Genomic DNA, 16,965 nt, shown 5'->3' with positions numbered 1-16,965 from the left:
AGGTCCCGTAAAGCCTTGGCAGTCTGTTGCTAAACCGCAACATGCAGCTGCCAAGCGCCATGGATCCGCTCATGTTCATGTTGTGGAACCGGATCAGGAACATCCGACCGCCGACCAGGTAGCATTTCAATTCCCTTAACCTGTCGACGCCTCCCACATTTTTCGACCCTTCAACTCGACTTCTTTTCCCACATTCTGCCCCCAAGAAACCCTCAAGTCACATGACTGGAAATGTATATTCATACAGCATCTGGCAAGATGAAAGAAGAAGACTACAAATAACAGGATGCAAAAATAGTCATCAAGATAATTCCAAGTTATGGTACCTTGAAATGATAGCTACTCTCATGGATATTATTTCAGACGTTCTCTACTTAACAATGCATGTATACATCTCTAAAGATATATTTGACCCCAACCATCTTTCCCATCTCACAGGCGGATACATTTGACTTCCTACAAGCTACCGGATACTGCAGATAACCCCAAATAGTGCATTACTATTCAGCGCAGACATGTTGAATGATCTTGAGCCCAGGGAATGACACTGGGGAGAATCACCTTCCATGACTTTTCAACTGAAAGACAGTGGCATCTGGCTTGGACAGAAAGTTCTTTGGGTAATGTGGTGTGCCGATCATCAGGCCTGTTGTACCTTTGAGTGCCCCTCAAGCGTAAGAAGTGATACGAGCTAAGTTATCAACGCCCCAAGGGCTGGGTCATTCTTTCAGTAAGTAAGAAAAAAGAGTATGATCGCAGGTAAGATGGGGCTAGATCCAAGGTATCATGGCCGGGTTCTGCTGAGACACTGGATAGGATCAAGTCTAACTCTGAAATTTTGCTAATGATGGTTCGCTGCTCAATCTCTGGTGTGACGACTGCCCTTGAGGCCTTAGGTAACTGCGTAAGCTAAGACCCACCACCACTTCGGTGTGCAGCGCCTCGTCTGAATCCTTTAATTATCTTGTTGCCACGGTTTTGGTTACGCCGAGACGTCTGCCGCCTCTTTCTCTATCGCGGTGAGCTCCTGGGCTCCGACGTCCTAGGTGGGTTCTCCGGTGATTGTTCACTAGCGTGACTAGCATACCGGATATATCGGCATAGGCTTATGATTTGTGATGATACATTGTTGGCTTTATCCACTATAAACGCCCACGGACTACCGCATTTAAGTATACAGGGACAGGAGACGCGCCCATGAGGGAGCAGAGGCCGACAGCGTTCAAAAAGTTGACACCAAAAGTAGCCCCGGACATATTCGACGGCAAGATCTTGACCATTGTCCTACCTTCCTTTTAGTTCCATGCCAGATTCACTCCCGATCAAATTATTCGACATATGCAGCAGTACCCAGAACGACATGGAACGCGGACTGCCCAATGATGCAGCTAATCATATGCTCTCTTTTGGTCGAGGTAGACCACATCCACCGCTACTGCCGGACCGCGAGGACTATGTCGTCGATTTTGACGGGCCAGATGACCCGGCTTTTCCTCAGAACTGGCCGATGCGCACTAGGTAGGAAGATCTCATTTCCAACTTCTCCGCGCCGCAACTGACAGGCTGTCTTCCCTGAAAATTCAGGCTGTATATCAGCGTCATGCTTGCATTCACCTGCATCAGCTCGACCTTCGACTCCGCCGTTTTTAGTCCATCCATGAGCGCAGTGGCCAAGGAATTCCATGTCAGTGTCGAAGTGGCGGCTTTGGCAAGCTCAGTCTACATTGCTGGCTATGCGTTTGGCCCTCTAGTCTGGGCTCCTCTGTCTGAGCGCCATGGTCGCCGGCTCCCTATCGTCGTGGCTATGCTGGGCTTCGGTATTTTCAATACGGCTGTTGCTGTGTCCAAAGACCTCCAGACCCTGATAATTTGTCGCTTCTTTTGTGGTGTATTCGGTAGCAGTCCGCTCATCAATGTTGCCGCTATCTTCGCTGATATGTATGACAATTCGACACGTGGGATCGCTATTGCCCTCTTTTCTAATACTGTCTTCCTGGGCCCGCTAGTTGCATCCTGTGTTGGAGGGTTTATAAACAAGTCATATCTTGGCTGGAGATGGACTGCTTATATACCCTCATTTATGGGATACACAACATGTATTCTTAATCTGCTATTTCTCAAGGAAACCTATGCGCCACAAATTCTGACTTCAAAAGCAATCAAAATGCGCCAAATTACCGGCAATTGGGGTATCCATGCGAAACAGGAGCAGGTCGAACTTACTCCACATGATTTGGTTGTCAACAACCTAGGGCGGCCACTGCAAATGCTTTTCAAAGAGCCGCTTATTATAGCTGTCACGATTTACCTCAGCTTTGTTTACGGCTTACTCTACTGCTTTTTATCTGCTTACAGTAGCATCTTTCAAGGTGTCTATGCCATGTCTCCCGGTGTCAGCGGGCTTCCGATGCTGTCCAATGTCGTGGGCCTGCTCGCTGCAACGGTTTACATGGTCTACGTGAATAAGACCTACAACGCCAAGCTAAAGGCCAACAACAATATCCCTATTCCAGAGTGGCGACTACCGCCAGCAATTGTGGGCGGCGTTCTATTTTCCGCAGGGCTCTTCTGGCTCGGCTGGACTGGGTTCACGGACACCATCCATTGGATCGTCCCGACCCTGAGCGGTCTCTTCACAGGTGCCGGTTTGCTCATGATTTTCATTCAATTGTTCAACTACCTTATTGATACATATCTCGCCTAGTGAGTGCCATTCCTTGATCTCCACATGCTTTCGACAACTTTTTCATTTTTCTTTATCGGAGACTCTCTGACATTCTACAGCGCTGCATCTGCGTTAGCAGCAAACACCTTCTGCCGCTCGCTCGTGGCAGCAGGGTTCCCGCTCTTTTCGTCGCAGATGTTTGCCAATATGGGCATTCAGTGGGCGGGCACACTGTTGGGCTGTTTAGCTGTGGCCCTGGTACCGATTTCTCTGGCATTCCTGCTTTATGGAAAGCGTCTGCGGTTAAGAAGCCAGTTTGCCCCAGTACTGGACAAGGAGTCGTAAGCTTAGTACATGCATCTGAGGCCGTGCTCTGAGTACAGCCAGGGCTTTGGTTAAATACCGCCTTAGAAGTAGAAAAACGAGCCCTAATCTGTGTTGGGATCCGGAGGCATGAGTCATTCATGGTTTAGTGCCAAGTGCATTGTGCAACAGCTGGCTATTCTCTCTTTACTATAACCCATGTTAATGTATTCATAGTAGTCATAACACAGCTTTAGATTGTTATGAAAAAGAAAATACTACAATACTCAATGAATATACTCGCATTCTGATAAGCAGATTAAAGGCTAAGCATGCATGCGAGCCGTCGATTTCCACCCTAGCAACAGCAACAAGGACATTTTCCCTGCTAATGAAAAGGCACCGGCTGTTACAGAAGGACAACTTTGAAGATCAGAGGTAGATTGCATGTTCAAAACACCCCACGTCCTAACGTTGACGCCAGATTCTAAGCAGCATACACAACCTTAATGCGTAAGGTAAAGTGGATAAGCCGGGAACTCGGCAAGTTGGTGAATCTGCGCCGATGTGACTGTGCCGGTCTTTCAAACCTTCACCCGGAATCTATTATGCCGGTCTAAGTCTCACTAATCATAGGAGGTCAAGGAGAGTATGCAAAGGGAACACACCGCATGGTTTTTTTGGTAAATGCCCTCCTTCTGGCTGGCATAGCGCCGGGCTGGACCGAATAAGCGATTGCCACCTGCGGGTCCCTTAGAAAACAGAGAGACTAAGTGGTAATCCAGCGATTAGTTGGACAGAGGGACCAGCGGATAGTGATTGCGGAGATCCCGAGATCTGCAGTTCTGTGATATCCGTGTCGAGGCGTGAGTATCCACTCCGTCCTGGTTGAGGAATGTGGGTGGGTACAATGATGGTCTTGCCACAGAATATATGGACTCTTACCATATGCCTGAGAAGGTAAGCTAAAGCCTGAAGAAAGGAGAGCACATCTTCAGGTGTAGCAACTGACCCGGTGTTCCTCCACTCATAATAATTCCTTACTGGTAAGATGACCCCACCAGATAGATGCATGTCCGCTCTAATTGTGAGTAAAGTACAAACAGACACACAGACACAAAGAGAGAGGGAGGGAGGGAGGGAGGGAGGGGACACAACCCAAAGTGGAACCATATCAAAACCGGGCGCCAGCGGGAGACCATGATCATCGACCCGTGTGTTGATCTGGACCTGGGTCCAAAGTGAGATAGCCCAAAGAAGTGCACCAATAATCAGCTACGAGTATATCCTTCTCGTCATACTTGCTTGGAAACAGGGTTACTACAGCCATACAGACCCCGGTTAACCACTTGTAAACACCGCACTTCGAATGGTATCCCGTGATGTAATTCTCAACGTCGAACCTGCGCTTGTACATTCCTTTTACCCAGTTGTTACTCGCTTTGGCACTCATTTTACCCTAGTAGATAGTATCTACGAGCTGATCCTGGAATGCGGTGCTGAACTGTGAGTTATCATTTGCCTTCCATAACTTACAAACACAATACGTGTGACCTGACTTGCTTCTAATGAGCTAACTCAAATCACTTCCGATTAGACTGCCTACCTTTCCCAATCTTCGGGAAACTTTGTTTATAGTACATCTTCATATGATGCACCTAGGGTGTCTAGTCGGATAGCACGGATGGCAGAGATGGAATCCGGTTAGAATCGGCGATCAGCATTCTAACTATCATCTGAAGCCGACGCAGTCTATGGACAGTCTATGCAAGGCGAGCCAACACTTCCATCACAGACCTTTAAATGGGGAGTAAAACCCACCGTGATATGGAGTACCATTCGCATCCACGCTACCGAACGGAATTTTGTTGCAACAACTTCAAGATGTTGGTGCTAAGTGTCCCCTTGCTTGACCATCCGGTTCATATGCCAGCGGTGTATTTGCCACTCCTCGTTCTTTCATTACTTGTACGTTTCTCCTCCCAGAATTGCCTGTTCCTTGACCTCCTACTAAACCTAGACAGATATTGAAGCAAGCGTTCTTGAGCCCCCTTCGTCATCTGCCTGGGCCGTGGTACACTTCCTGGACAGGAATTGTGCTTCGTTTTCAGGCACTGAAAGGCTACCGATCCCAATGGGTAGATGAACTACATCGAAAATATGGACCTGTAGTCCGTATCGCACCAGATGAGGTAGATGTATGTGACTTTGATGGATATCGGGAGATTCACAAGATCAGCAATCCCTTCCTGAAAGCTCCATGGTATATCAGGTTCCGCGAAGCAGTCAATTGCTTCACAGCTACTGACCCCCATGTTCATGCCCGTAAACGAAGACTGCTCTCCCGTCCGTTTAGCAAGAGCTCTCTCCGCGAGCATTGGGAACCTACTGTACGTCGGCTTGCGGCAGCAGCCGTACAAGGAATCAAGAAGGAAGCTGCAGTTGGAACCTCCGATGCGATGAAGTGGTGGACATTCATGGCCACTGATGTGACGGGCGCGTTGGTTTTCAGTGAGTCCTTCGGCATGACTGAATCCGGTCAGGTTAGTCTCCTCCCTATCAGGCCCAATATTTTGAGCCCTTGCTGACCAACTTCGGATTTTCTCTGATTCAGAAAAGCAAGTAAATCGAAGAGCTAGAGTTTGTCAACAAGGCTCGGGCGCTCCGCTTAGAGGTCTACGGCCTCTACTGTGCGCTAAGGACCTTTACCCTGGGCTACTTCGATCCTCTTACTCGAGCGGATCAATATATCGAAAAGAGAACAGCGGAGGTAGTTCAAAGAGCCTCAGAAAGAAAACTCATCAAAGCAAATATTTTTGCGGGTTTGAAGGGCGAGAAGAGCAGCGATGAAACAATGGCCGATCGGGAAGTGTTGCTAGAATCCGTCATATTGATTGTTGCTGGCTCTGGAACAACGGCAGTGACGATGACCTTCCTCACCTGGGCAGTGATGGCGAACCCTGAGATTCAGTCACGACTGGAAGAGGAAGTGGCAACCCTTTCGGAGGGATTTACAGACTCGGAGCTGGAAGCACAGCCTTACCTCAATGCTGTGATTAACGAGGCCCTTCGATTGTACGGCGCAGCTCCCTTTGGGTTACCTCGCATTGTTCCAGCTACTGGGTTCAGTGTGTGTGGACATCAAATTCCAGGAGGAACCATCGTTACCACGCAGTCGTTCTCTCTACATCGTGACGGAAATGTCTGGGCTGAACCTGATCAGTAAGTCGGCATCCCGACTTTCACGGGATACCTCAGAGCCTTTTAACACCCAATTCTTTTTATAAAACACAGATTTATCCCGGAACGGTGGTTGGAAAAGCAACAGCACCCCGAGGCGATTTTTGCGCCCTTCGGTGGTGGCAGTCGCACTTGTATCGGGCTTCACATGGCCCAGATGGAGCTTCGCTTTGCTACTGCTCTGCTCTTTCGTGAATGTGCGGGCATCAAATTGGCCCCATCCACGACTCCGGAGTCGATGGAGATTGCGCAATACTCCCTCATTGCTCCGAAGGGCAGAAAATGTGAAGTTATGTTGTAGCTGGCAATGCTTGAGCTATGCTGCAGCTCGCGAACATACTTATGATTGCTTAGCTCCATTTTTAACTAGCTCTACAATTTACCGCCACCCCTCGGATGATTAGTAGCTTCTGGATCCAGTTCTAGTATGCTTTTAGAGGTAGCCTAGAGTATTCACCAAGACGTAGAAGCTATGGCAAGCCAGTTCCTTTAATTATATCACCCATTCTTATAATAAGCAGCAATTCGGCGCCGCAGATACGGCGACATTGGAAACCGGACATACGCAACACGTTCCCGATAGCGATCATTCAGAAGTACATAATGCAATCCCGACGTTGCAAAACGTCTTAGCAACGCGCCTCTAGGGTCCTGATCAAGGGACCCCAAAGCCCGCAAATAAACCCAGCGTAGCTCGCGCTTGAGCATCTCGCGATCCTTGCCCGCCACAGCTTCGGTCGGTTCATCTTGCAATACACCCAGAGCTTCCTTGCCCAAATCCATAGAAATTGCATCGCATATGCTAGCCATTTCAAGTGCGTGATCTGTCTGCCCTTGTGGTCGGATACCCTTGCTGGCGAGAAGACATACAGCCACACCATGATTCCCTGCCGTCAACACCCTCCATGTAGTCATGAGTGTAGTCTTTCCTATCAAGGTCTCGCGGATTGTCGGGTCGACTTTTTCGAGATATTGAATGATGAACTGTCGCCACAGGTACATCTCCAGTAGTTTAATATCGTCCGGCTGAACACCTTCTAAGCGCAGCCCTTCGAGAACTTCCGCTAAAGAGTTTCCCAGAAAGCGGAAAGAACCATCTGCTATATCTTGTGGAGGAATCGCTATTTCATCGGAGATGGTGGAAAATGCGATGTACAAGTGCTTCCAGCGATGACCTTCCATAGATCCGTGCCAGTTGGCCCACCATTGGAGCACCTCACGCATGACTTATCGACACTCTTCTTCGATGCAAGTGTCGCCTTTGCCGGTGTGGATGGTGTAGTCTTTAATGTGGTGTCTGCGATAATTCTTGATGTATGCATCGATGTGATCATACAGCGATTGGGTCTCGTTGCATGTACATGGGGGGCGAGAAATATCGCCAAAGGCGGAGAATATGCGCATGCAATCTTCGTCTAGATCCACGCCATATTCTGTATTGCTGTTCTTGTCTGGAAATGACTTCAATTCACAGAGATGGCTGCAGAATTGTAGGAGACTGTTGGACTCTGCGAAGTATGTTTTTACCATATGCCACATGCTATCCATTTTTGACCGATTTTGTTCGAGAATGCCGGATCAGCCACCAATATGAGAAATGCTTGGGAAATGCAGAAAGAAAGTATGACGGCTGCCCAAACTAATCTATTATCTGATCACTACTTCTTCTCTTGTCTTTGTCTTCTCATTCTCACCCCTAGCACGCAGTCCTACACTTCTATAATGTCCACTGATGAAAAGTACTGAAAATCCTGCAAGGGATACAAGATGACAAGACAATCAGCTGTCCGCCAGTAAACTTCAGAGGCAATATGCATAGTGTAACTACAACAGTCGGTGTTATTGGATGATGATGATATGCCCGCTACCACAAATATGGGTTTGACGTCTACTCCCACTACCAATAACCTTCTTCGGGCCACATACAGGCTTTGGGTTGTGCGGTCTCTGAGATCTTCATTCTTCCCAAGCTGGGGAACAATGAGGACCTTCAGCCCCTTGACATATCTAAGCAAATGTTTGCTCAATGGTTATTTCTATCCCTAGCAGCAGCGTTTCTTAGTTATGACCCTTTCCTTATTTACTAGCATGCGCATAGACGACCCCCGATTACTTTTACGCACGATTAGACCCCAATGGTTAATCCTAATGGTGAGTGGATGCAGTTGCTCTGCTCATACCAGGTCAATAGAGTTTTACTAGGTATGTGCATTGCCATAATATTTCCACACCGTACCCCTCATGCTTAGTTGCCTACGTGAACATGGGTAGGTAGATACAAGCTAACGAACGAATGAAGGGCCTGTGTACCCCTAAATCCACACTTATCTCCGCTTATACCTCATCCCATGACTCACAAGCAAATACTTAGCAAAGAAATCCTCCGCAAAATCATCAAACGGCACATATTCCGCCCCAAGTCGATACGCAGCCGCAATGCCCGATATACAAGCTATCTCATGCATATTCTGCCTGCCATCAGTATCTGAAACACGCACTTACAACCTTGAAAATACACAGTACTTACCACCATCGTCCAACTCCCCGCATATAATGTCCGATTCTTCCCATTAATGAACATCATCCCCGGCACCACACGTATATAATGTTGCCAATTATGTCCGAACTGATGCCACCATTTCTTCGCAATGATTTTGTCCTTGTCGATGCTTTCCCACGTCCATAGATCCGACTCCTGCTTATTCAGAAAGATCGTCTGATACACATGCCGATCTGGCTCCAAGGACAGCGCCCCCTCCCCCAACGCCTCCCGGAACTGATGCTGATAGTTCGAACAATCGAACCCCATCTCGATCTTCTGCGGATCCTGATCATAAGAATGCGTATAGTACATAGGCGCAAACCCGTCCCACCCGTCCTTCCGACAGCGCGGTGTCTGCTTCGCGAACGAGATCTGCTCGTTGCGCGCCTCGCTCGACGCCTTCCCGCACAGATCACTCTTATATCTCGTTTCGAAGATACTATTGAAGTAGTCCGCATCGCTATGCGTGACCGTAATATCATCGTAGAACCTCACGCCACCTAGAACATACTTTTCCCTCCACGTCGCATGCCTACCCAGCAACTTCTTCGCCTCATCAGCCGGCACACACAGCACAAGCTCATCAAAGTGCTCATCATGCATCACCCCCTCCCACCTTCTCTCACCCCCATCCCCCCTATCCCAAACCCTCAAATCCACCCCCTTCTTAGTATCCCTCCCCAATATCTCCACCTCCGTCCCCAACCTCACCCTCACCCCCTTATTCTCCCCCAAATCCCCCACCCAATCGCCATAAAACCTCCCCAACTCCGGAAACGTGTACATCTCCGGCCGATTCGGCAACAACATATCGGGATCAAAATCCCACAACCTCATCTGCGGATCATCAAACAGCCTTTCCAACAACACACTCGACACATTCGGCGTCTGGTTTCCCGTGCCCAAGAACAGTGCAATGAGCGGAAGAACCATCTTACTTCCGAACTCTGCACTGAACCTGAACAGCCGAAGTACCATCTTGATAGGCATTATTCCAAGAAATGGCATCAACCGCTTAATCCACTTCAGCACGCGGCCGAGTTTCTCGATCTCGGCGGAGTATCTGTCCACGAGGGGGGAAGGGAACATGTTGGTGAAGAAGCCGTCGGGACCTTTGCCGAAGGATACTTGGAGTTGTACGGGTTGAGGCTCGTATCCGTAGCGTCGGAAGAAGTTGAATGTGTGGCGGAATATGGATGAGCCGCCTTGGACGCCGTCGTTGAGCCAGGTTGCGCCGTGGTTGGGCGGGAGGGGGATGGAGGTTGCTTGGCCGCCGGCGTGGGGGGCAGAGTCGAAGAGGTGGATTTCGAATTTGTCTGGGTGTTGGGATAGGGTGGAGGCGCAGGACTGTGTGGGTTTTGGTAGTTAATTTGGTGTTGGGGTTGGGGTTCGTGATTGGGAGGGGAGGGGAGGGGAGGACTGTACCATGCCTGCTGCCCCGGCACCTATGATGGCAACTTTCTTTCGAGGAGACGCTGATGCCATGGCCAATTGGTGTTTTCACTTGTTCGTGACTGAAGAGAGAATGCAGTTCGAGGAGATGTGATGTTGTCTAGAAGGAAACTGAAATACTAATCATGACGTCAGGTGGATTTCCGCTTCGGGTAATCTGTATACTCGAGTACAGAAGTATTGTATATGTTTTATATTATCATCTTTCTAGCGCCATGAGAACCTCAAAAGTTTAGGTGGGAATTCATTCCTGAGCACAACTGTGAGTATGTCTAGAGTCTGAGTGAGAATAAGCCATATCTGAAGCTAGTTTAACATGAAGCACAGTATATTTACGGTAAGACTCAGATTAGACTAACAAGGGCTTTAGTAATGCTAGTGTACAGTCAAAAGAGTGTAAAATACAATAAAAGAACGCGTGCGCTGAATAATCTACTTACAGACAAACGATGAAGCAATTGTAGGGTCTCCTCCTATATACTGCGCAGTAGCAGGATAGGGACAGAGAATCCTTGACATCCCACCATCCTCAGAGACAGACTGCAGATGATCAGGAGCTATGCCTCCTTCAACCCATGCCATCAATGACTCCATCAAACAAGTTGGAGCTGGTCCTTTTCCATTACCACAGTGCTCAACTCCTGGCGCCTCAAAATAGAGATAGAAATCCTGGACTGATGGATCACGCAGTTGGACCTTTCTGTAGTAGTCCACAGAGCCATTTGGAGGAACTTGCCAATCGGCCAAGCCATGCCAATGGATAATCTTTCCCCCTCTTTTCTTGAAGTCGTAGAGATCGGGATTATTAGCATCGGTAATTGCTTTGTATCCGGTGATGGATTGATAGAAGAGGGACTCAAACTCAGCTTGATCCATGTCAACCAAGTCGATATCGGGATCTTGAGCAACAAAAAATTGCAGCCAATCCACGCTCAAGTAATCGGGCAAAGAATGACATCGGTGATTCCCAATATCATCGGTAGCAGTACAGATCGTATAGTTCCATGGCGTACCCTGATTGAAACCGTACCACAAAGGGGTCCCATCTTTAGCAGTTAGACCTGCCCAGTATGACACTGCAAGTAATGCCACTTCCGCAGTAATTATACTGGGGATACATTCACACCAAACCTCCATCCCTATGAGAGTAAGGGGATTAAAGTTGCAAAGCGACGGCAGAGCAATGATTCCATCCACAACACCGTCCTGACCATCGCAGTAAGCGACTGCTGCATCCGTTATCTTTTCCATGACGCAGGGGGAGGGATAGACCCCAAGCTGGTTCATGACGAATGTTGGCCAGTAGTTTGCAGGGACGAACTGCGCCCAATTTATGGTTGGCGCCCCCGCCAATATGCCGTCGAATGCATCGGGCCATCGTTGGGCGATCTCCAATCCCTGCCGCCCACCAGTCGAGCAGCCGTTCCAGTAAGAGTAAGCAGGTAGTGTTCCATAGAACTCCAGTATGATATACTTGGCGAGAAGCGACAGCTCATAGAGACAGGTTGAGAAGAAATCAGCCAGTCGGGCGAAGTTCACGTGGCCCGAGGCATCCTCGAGAGCCCATGATTTTGCTGACCAAGGAATCCTGTCGTGGCCCATGTCAGACCCGGCAGCCGCAAATCCTTGATAGACAGGCAGAGCTAATGTGCCATAGTCCACAAGCCCTGCCCACCCTCCTCCTCCAACTGCCTGGAGCCGATTGTTCCATCCAGACAATGGTACCCAAACGTGCGCATGAATCAGGTCATCCCAGCCCGGATGCGTATAGGTAACGGTGACATTCCAGAAGCTGATAGTCACATTCTGCGACTGTATAGGATTCACCTGCAACCCCGTAATTGGGTAGTCCTGAAGTGGAAATGCGGTAATAGAAAGTATTTTCAAACCCGGAATATTCGGCTTAGGTATGTGATAGCCATTGGCAAAATGAGCGTAGAATGTTGAGAGAATAGTGGTCAAAAGCACCCATGCTTGACTTGCTTCGAGCAGCATCTGGTGTTGACGGAATGATACAAATGATCCCAAGTTACTAAGTGCAAAATGATCGTAGAGACAGGTGAGCCTTTCGCAGAGCTTGCGGGATTTTGAGATCAGGAACGGCATCTGATGGCGAAGAGGCTGGCTGCAGCTGTGAAGATGACAGTGTAGGAAGGAGCGAGGCATGATCGCACCACTGCTTGGACCGGGTTGCCGGTGCCTGCTGGAAAGCAGCTGCGCTACACATACAGTGTCTAATGCCTTGTCACTTTACGTTTCGCTTAAACACCCGACATTTGGCAGGAATTCTCAAGACTCTGACAAGATTTGGTGTATTGTGGGTCTCAGATCAGTAATGATACAGATTGCTACTTCATACAAGATTCGATTCAATTCAATTCAATTCTTGTTCTTATACACGATCGGGCGGCGTAGTGAGATGCCAGCTATGCACTTCATACAAGAGAAATGGTGAGGATATAGGTCTGCCCAGTACGGCGAGTGCAAGCTCAAGTCCTGGTTTCCTGGCTCCGAAATGTTGGTCTGTCTATCTCATTATTTCCACCGTTCAATCACACACTATGCATTTAACAACTTGTATCCATATTCCTGGCCACAGCCTATAATCTGATTGAGCCCACTATGGCTTCATCAGCCGAAGCAGGGGTGCATCTTAGAATGCCATTCAATGCATAAGGTAATGTGAAATCATGCATGGAATAAAGAGGATCATTGAACATACAGGGAACACGAGGAAATGCCAAAATTGGCTAGCCTGTTACGTGCAAGTCACCAAGTAATAACCCGCGACATGATATCCAGTTGATGAGACAAGGGAGTCCTACTTATCCGATCGCTGTGTTTTACCTCACTGACATAAGGGGACATGATATCTTTTCCCACGACCGGCCATGTCGGTTCTTAGAGGTTTCTTGGGGGTTCCCGAAGAACGGATGCGAAAGTGTCCAAGTTCTCTCGGGAAGATGTTCATAAGCATTGCCAACTTGCTCTGCAGGCTATCAAGCATCTCAAGAACTGACAAGGTTTCCGGCTGGCGAGCATCTGCACTTGGTGCCAATAAAAAAAAAATGCTCACTGGTGCTATTGCTTCAATCAGCACTCGGGATCAAATTTCTCATCGGACTGCTGCTGCAGCTCTCCGAAAAATGAAGGCTGGGCTCCATATATCATAATGATTGGAAAACCAATGATAGTCCAAATTAACTGTCTCCCCAACTTACAATTTGGAACGCTCGTGGGATACTTCGCCGTATCCCTTCCCGTTATTTTACGGAACTTCCTCGCAGATCTTATCTGATCTATGGCCACGTTTTCGTGGTCAATGGTGGCTTTGGGGCCCTCATAGGCGGTGGGGTATTTGTGAATGAAGCCACTCCTCGCAGCCCCAGCTCTATAACCTTGCAGGAAAACGTTAGCAACCTCAAAGCTCTGGGAATTGCAGTTATATCGGCCTACCTATTAGCGGCCACCATTGCCTGTGTGGCCAGTTCCTCGCATTTCTTCATTTCCCCAACCGTGGGAAGTCTTCCGCCCTTAGCACGGAATAGGGCACTACTTGCCCGCTTGAACCTCGCTCTCACGGCAGCAAGGTCCCTGCACACAGCCTTATACAAGTTATAGTCTTGCTTGACTTGTTTGGTATACGGCTGTGTGCACTCTACCCACGGTTGAGGCAGCTCGGGCTCTTTGGTGTCGCCATATGCGAAGCTTGAAGAGCGCTTCAGCTCTATTTCCTGGAAGTTGTATCCTCAATAGCAGCGCAGTGCTGTGCCGATACACAACCTCCGAGAACATCAAAACTAAGCTTTCATGGCTTGATAGAGATGGCCGGGTTGTAATTTGATGAAAGATTCAAAGGATTTCTCTTCAGTTGAAGGTATATCTGGCACAGAGGAATTACCCCTTTTCTGATCACTTGTGCATAGCTCTGTTAAATGACCATTGAGGCCCGAAATCCCCGTAGAACATGTCCAGTTGTGGGATCGTGTTCAAGTATATATATTTCTGACCTGGCAGTTAGTCTTGAGATCATGATATGCTATCATGCATTATTGAATCACTTACCGATGCAAAGTACGCTGCGATAGACAAGGTATCACCGGTACTGATGGTTCATATAGTATAGTTGCGGACTGAGGCACTGGGGTAGAGAGAGGAAAGCAGTTCACAGGGAGATAGCAAGGTTATTTATATGTTTCCTGGGCTGGAATATTCAATATTAGTGAGGAGTATAAGGAAAAGTAATTTCGCGATTCATAACTGCTTGTGTCGATGAATGACCGAAAACCACACATCCATTTCCAGCTAGACACAGGAAGGTTGGATTCTAGTGGAACAGTAAAGGGGTATGGGAGAAGCAGACAAAGAGATGAGGTATGTCACCTACCAAAGTGAATCCTCCATAAAGTATGAATCTGGTTGAGCTAAAAGCAAATTTGCGTTCACTGAATGAATTCATTGCGAAGCAGTTGCTCTATAGCTGACTAAAGTGCTTCATTGGCCGGTCGTTGAATAGACCCCGTGAGAACTAATGTGTTTAGACTGTTTTGGAGTTCGTTATAAAAGAATGATTGGGCTGATGATAGTTCCTGCTCAACGACCGGAAAACAAGGCCTTTTTAAAGATTGTGGCCGGGTTCTAGACCACCCGATCGTCGAAGGAAGCTTCCGGTCGAGCGTAGGAACAAGCCGTCGGGAAATCCAACAGATCGGAACCTTCCTGGTTAATTCACAATAATAGCTCACATTGCCGTAAGATCACGCATCTTACACGGCATTTTCCATTAAATGTGTCTCTACCAGACACTGGAATATTATCCGGATATTTAATCAATTGTGAACTGTGTAATCTGCTTAATATATCTATGCAGGCACTCAAAATGTTTGTATATGATTATTGTGCAAAAACATATTGTAGGAACAGTTGCGATGAATAGATATACGTAGGACCCACCAGATCAAGAAGAGATTGGGCCTGCTCCATGAACTTTGAGAGGGCTGTGTTGATACACAAATATGAAGTTAAAAGCAAAAAAGAGCTATAATATGAGAAGTCAACCTATTGCATTTCTAGGGCTCTACTAGAAGCGACAGGAGTTACGATTGAATTTGTGCCAAACTAAAACATAGATTACACCAAACAGGAACGCAAGAAAGTACGGGAATTTGACAAAGCAATGACACATAAGAATAGTTCAGAACACAACTGAGCATGCAGAAAAAACATGAGTAACTCAAAGACCAGAGATAACTGACAGTAGCTTCAACAACCCGGGGAGGACAAAACATAGCCGCCACATTACCCACCTTTTCTTTGCCCAGCTTTATAAGTTCCTTACTGCAGCGCCCCGAAGAGACGCCTTCGAGCCGACAGTTAGGGACGCGGTGGAGCATTGATCTTACCACGGAGCTTCTCTCTCTGATTGCGGTAGTTTCTCGCAGTTTTGAGGTTCTTTACGGCCTCATCATGATGTGTGCCTTTCTTTTCTAGGTTCTCATAGGCAGTTGGATACTTGTGGTCAAAGCCACTGCGAGATGCGGCCACTCTGTTTACATTTTTCTTTTAGCAAGTTCCTGATAAATCCACAATAAGCACTGTTCTGACTTACGTATTGGCAGCGGCTATCATGTCAGTGGCCAGTCGCTCACCCTGCCTCAGAGTCTGCATGGCAGGGCCCTGGTTACCAGAAACACCCATCGCACCAGTGGCGTTGTACTCCCGTCTGACTGCCGTCAGATGTTTTCCGGCATCCTTGTAGGCAAGGTACTCCTTTTCCACACGCTCTGGGTATGGCTGTGGTGCCTTGACCCATGGATCCGGCAATTTTGGCTCCTTAATGTCGCCGTAGGCGAAGCTTGACGAGCGTCCCTGTGCAGAGTTCTGGAAATTGCGGCCGTAATAGCTTGGGCTCGGTCGAACATTGACATGGGAGCTTGATGGAGTGCGGATATCGTAGTTGGCGTCCGAGCCTCTTCTCCCGGAGATGACTGTCTTCTTAGGATCCCATCCGCGTTGGCTCATTTTCGTTTGTTGAAGATGATATCAGCCAGATGAATCAGCGAAGAAAAGTGAAGAAGATTTCAGATAGTATATAGAATACTGATACAAGGAAAGTATATATAGTATTATAAAAGTATCAAAGAATTGAAGTGGAAGTTCGTAAATAATATAAAAGATAGCAGGAAAAAAAGAAAATAGTGTATATAAGTTTGGAATTACTGAGGAAACTGCTTTGATCTGAATGATGTCTTGTAGAATACGGGGAGAGGCAGACGGCGAAGCTGGTTTATAACTCTCTTGTAGAGCCATATCTAGAGGATCTTTTTATAATAGAATACCAGCCTCAGTCCCTGCGCTTAAATCCTACACATTGAATGCGCGCGCTCATTCAAGGGTAAGAAACATTGGTTGTTTCACCGAGTTTTAGGGCGTGGAGTTGATTGGCATCGGTGACAACTTTCCCAATGTGGTGGCTTCATGTGATTTATGACAGGAAGTGCGTGCATGCAGCAGCAGCGCATAAGTCTCACGTAAAGCGCTCACCACAAGGCTATCCTTAAAGTCAAAGGTGCTCAGAACCAGTGGCACACGCATGGTTGTATTCCCGGCGGCAAGGAAAGTGAAAGATTGGCGGGGAGCCGTTCACTCTGGAAGCGCCGATGCATCCTGACACCAGCTCTGTACGTCAGCCGCTGCATAAGGCGAGGCCAAATTTAGTTTGATGAAGCAAAGGTTGCTCATTGGCACAATTCAAAAACTCTAG

General features: G+C 47.8%; 6 protein-coding genes across 6 annotated transcripts; 2 read left to right on the top strand and 4 right to left on the bottom strand.

Moving 5' to 3' along the window:
- Positions 1-1,360: 1,360 nt before the first annotated feature.
- AtWU_04196 (MFS transporter) lies at positions 1,361-3,010 on the top strand (the record flags this gene model as incomplete). Its single annotated transcript, XM_035499307.1, has 3 exons — positions 1,361-1,518; positions 1,585-2,703; positions 2,785-3,010. The coding sequence occupies 3 exons, from the start codon at positions 1,361-1,363 to the stop codon at positions 3,008-3,010; spliced, it is 1,503 nt and encodes a 500-aa protein (XP_035355200.1).
- Positions 3,011-4,852: 1,842 nt separating this feature from the next.
- AtWU_04195 (cytochrome P450) lies at positions 4,853-6,509 on the top strand (the record flags this gene model as incomplete). Its single annotated transcript, XM_035499306.1, has 4 exons — positions 4,853-4,936; positions 4,993-5,511; positions 5,604-6,190; positions 6,263-6,509. 4 exons carry the CDS (start codon positions 4,853-4,855, stop codon positions 6,507-6,509), a joined length of 1,437 nt encoding a protein of 478 aa, XP_035355199.1.
- Positions 6,510-6,706: 197 nt separating this feature from the next.
- AtWU_04194 (humulene synthase) lies at positions 6,707-7,432 on the bottom strand (the record flags this gene model as incomplete). The annotated part of the gene is made up of 1 exon (XM_035499305.1): positions 6,707-7,432. One exon carries the CDS (start codon positions 7,430-7,432, stop codon positions 6,707-6,709), a length of 726 nt encoding a protein of 241 aa, XP_035355198.1.
- A 1,100-nt stretch (positions 7,433-8,532) lies between these two features.
- AtWU_04193 (putative flavin-containing amine oxidasedehydrogenase) lies at positions 8,533-10,235 on the bottom strand (the record flags this gene model as incomplete). The annotated part of the gene is made up of 3 exons (XM_035499304.1): positions 8,533-8,676; positions 8,736-10,097; positions 10,176-10,235. 3 exons carry the CDS (start codon positions 10,233-10,235, stop codon positions 8,533-8,535), a joined length of 1,566 nt encoding a protein of 521 aa, XP_035355197.1.
- Positions 10,236-10,634: 399 nt separating this feature from the next.
- AtWU_04192 (feruloyl esterase B precursor) lies at positions 10,635-12,368 on the bottom strand (the record flags this gene model as incomplete). The annotated part of the gene is made up of 1 exon (XM_035499303.1): positions 10,635-12,368. The coding sequence occupies one exon, from the start codon at positions 12,366-12,368 to the stop codon at positions 10,635-10,637; it is 1,734 nt and encodes a 577-aa protein (XP_035355196.1).
- A 3,207-nt stretch (positions 12,369-15,575) lies between these two features.
- AtWU_04191 (protein kinase domain family protein) lies at positions 15,576-16,223 on the bottom strand (the record flags this gene model as incomplete). Its single annotated transcript, XM_035499302.1, has 2 exons — positions 15,576-15,747; positions 15,811-16,223. 2 exons carry the CDS (start codon positions 16,221-16,223, stop codon positions 15,576-15,578), a joined length of 585 nt encoding a protein of 194 aa, XP_035355195.1.
- Positions 16,224-16,965: the final 742 nt, after the last annotated feature.

This window comes from Aspergillus tubingensis, assembly GCF_013340325.1.
Source record: "Aspergillus tubingensis WU-2223L DNA, scaffold_6, whole genome shotgun sequence".
NCBI classification, from domain to species: Eukaryota; Fungi; Ascomycota; class Eurotiomycetes; order Eurotiales; family Aspergillaceae; genus Aspergillus; species Aspergillus tubingensis.
This window is presented reverse-complemented; position numbering and strand designations above follow the sequence as displayed.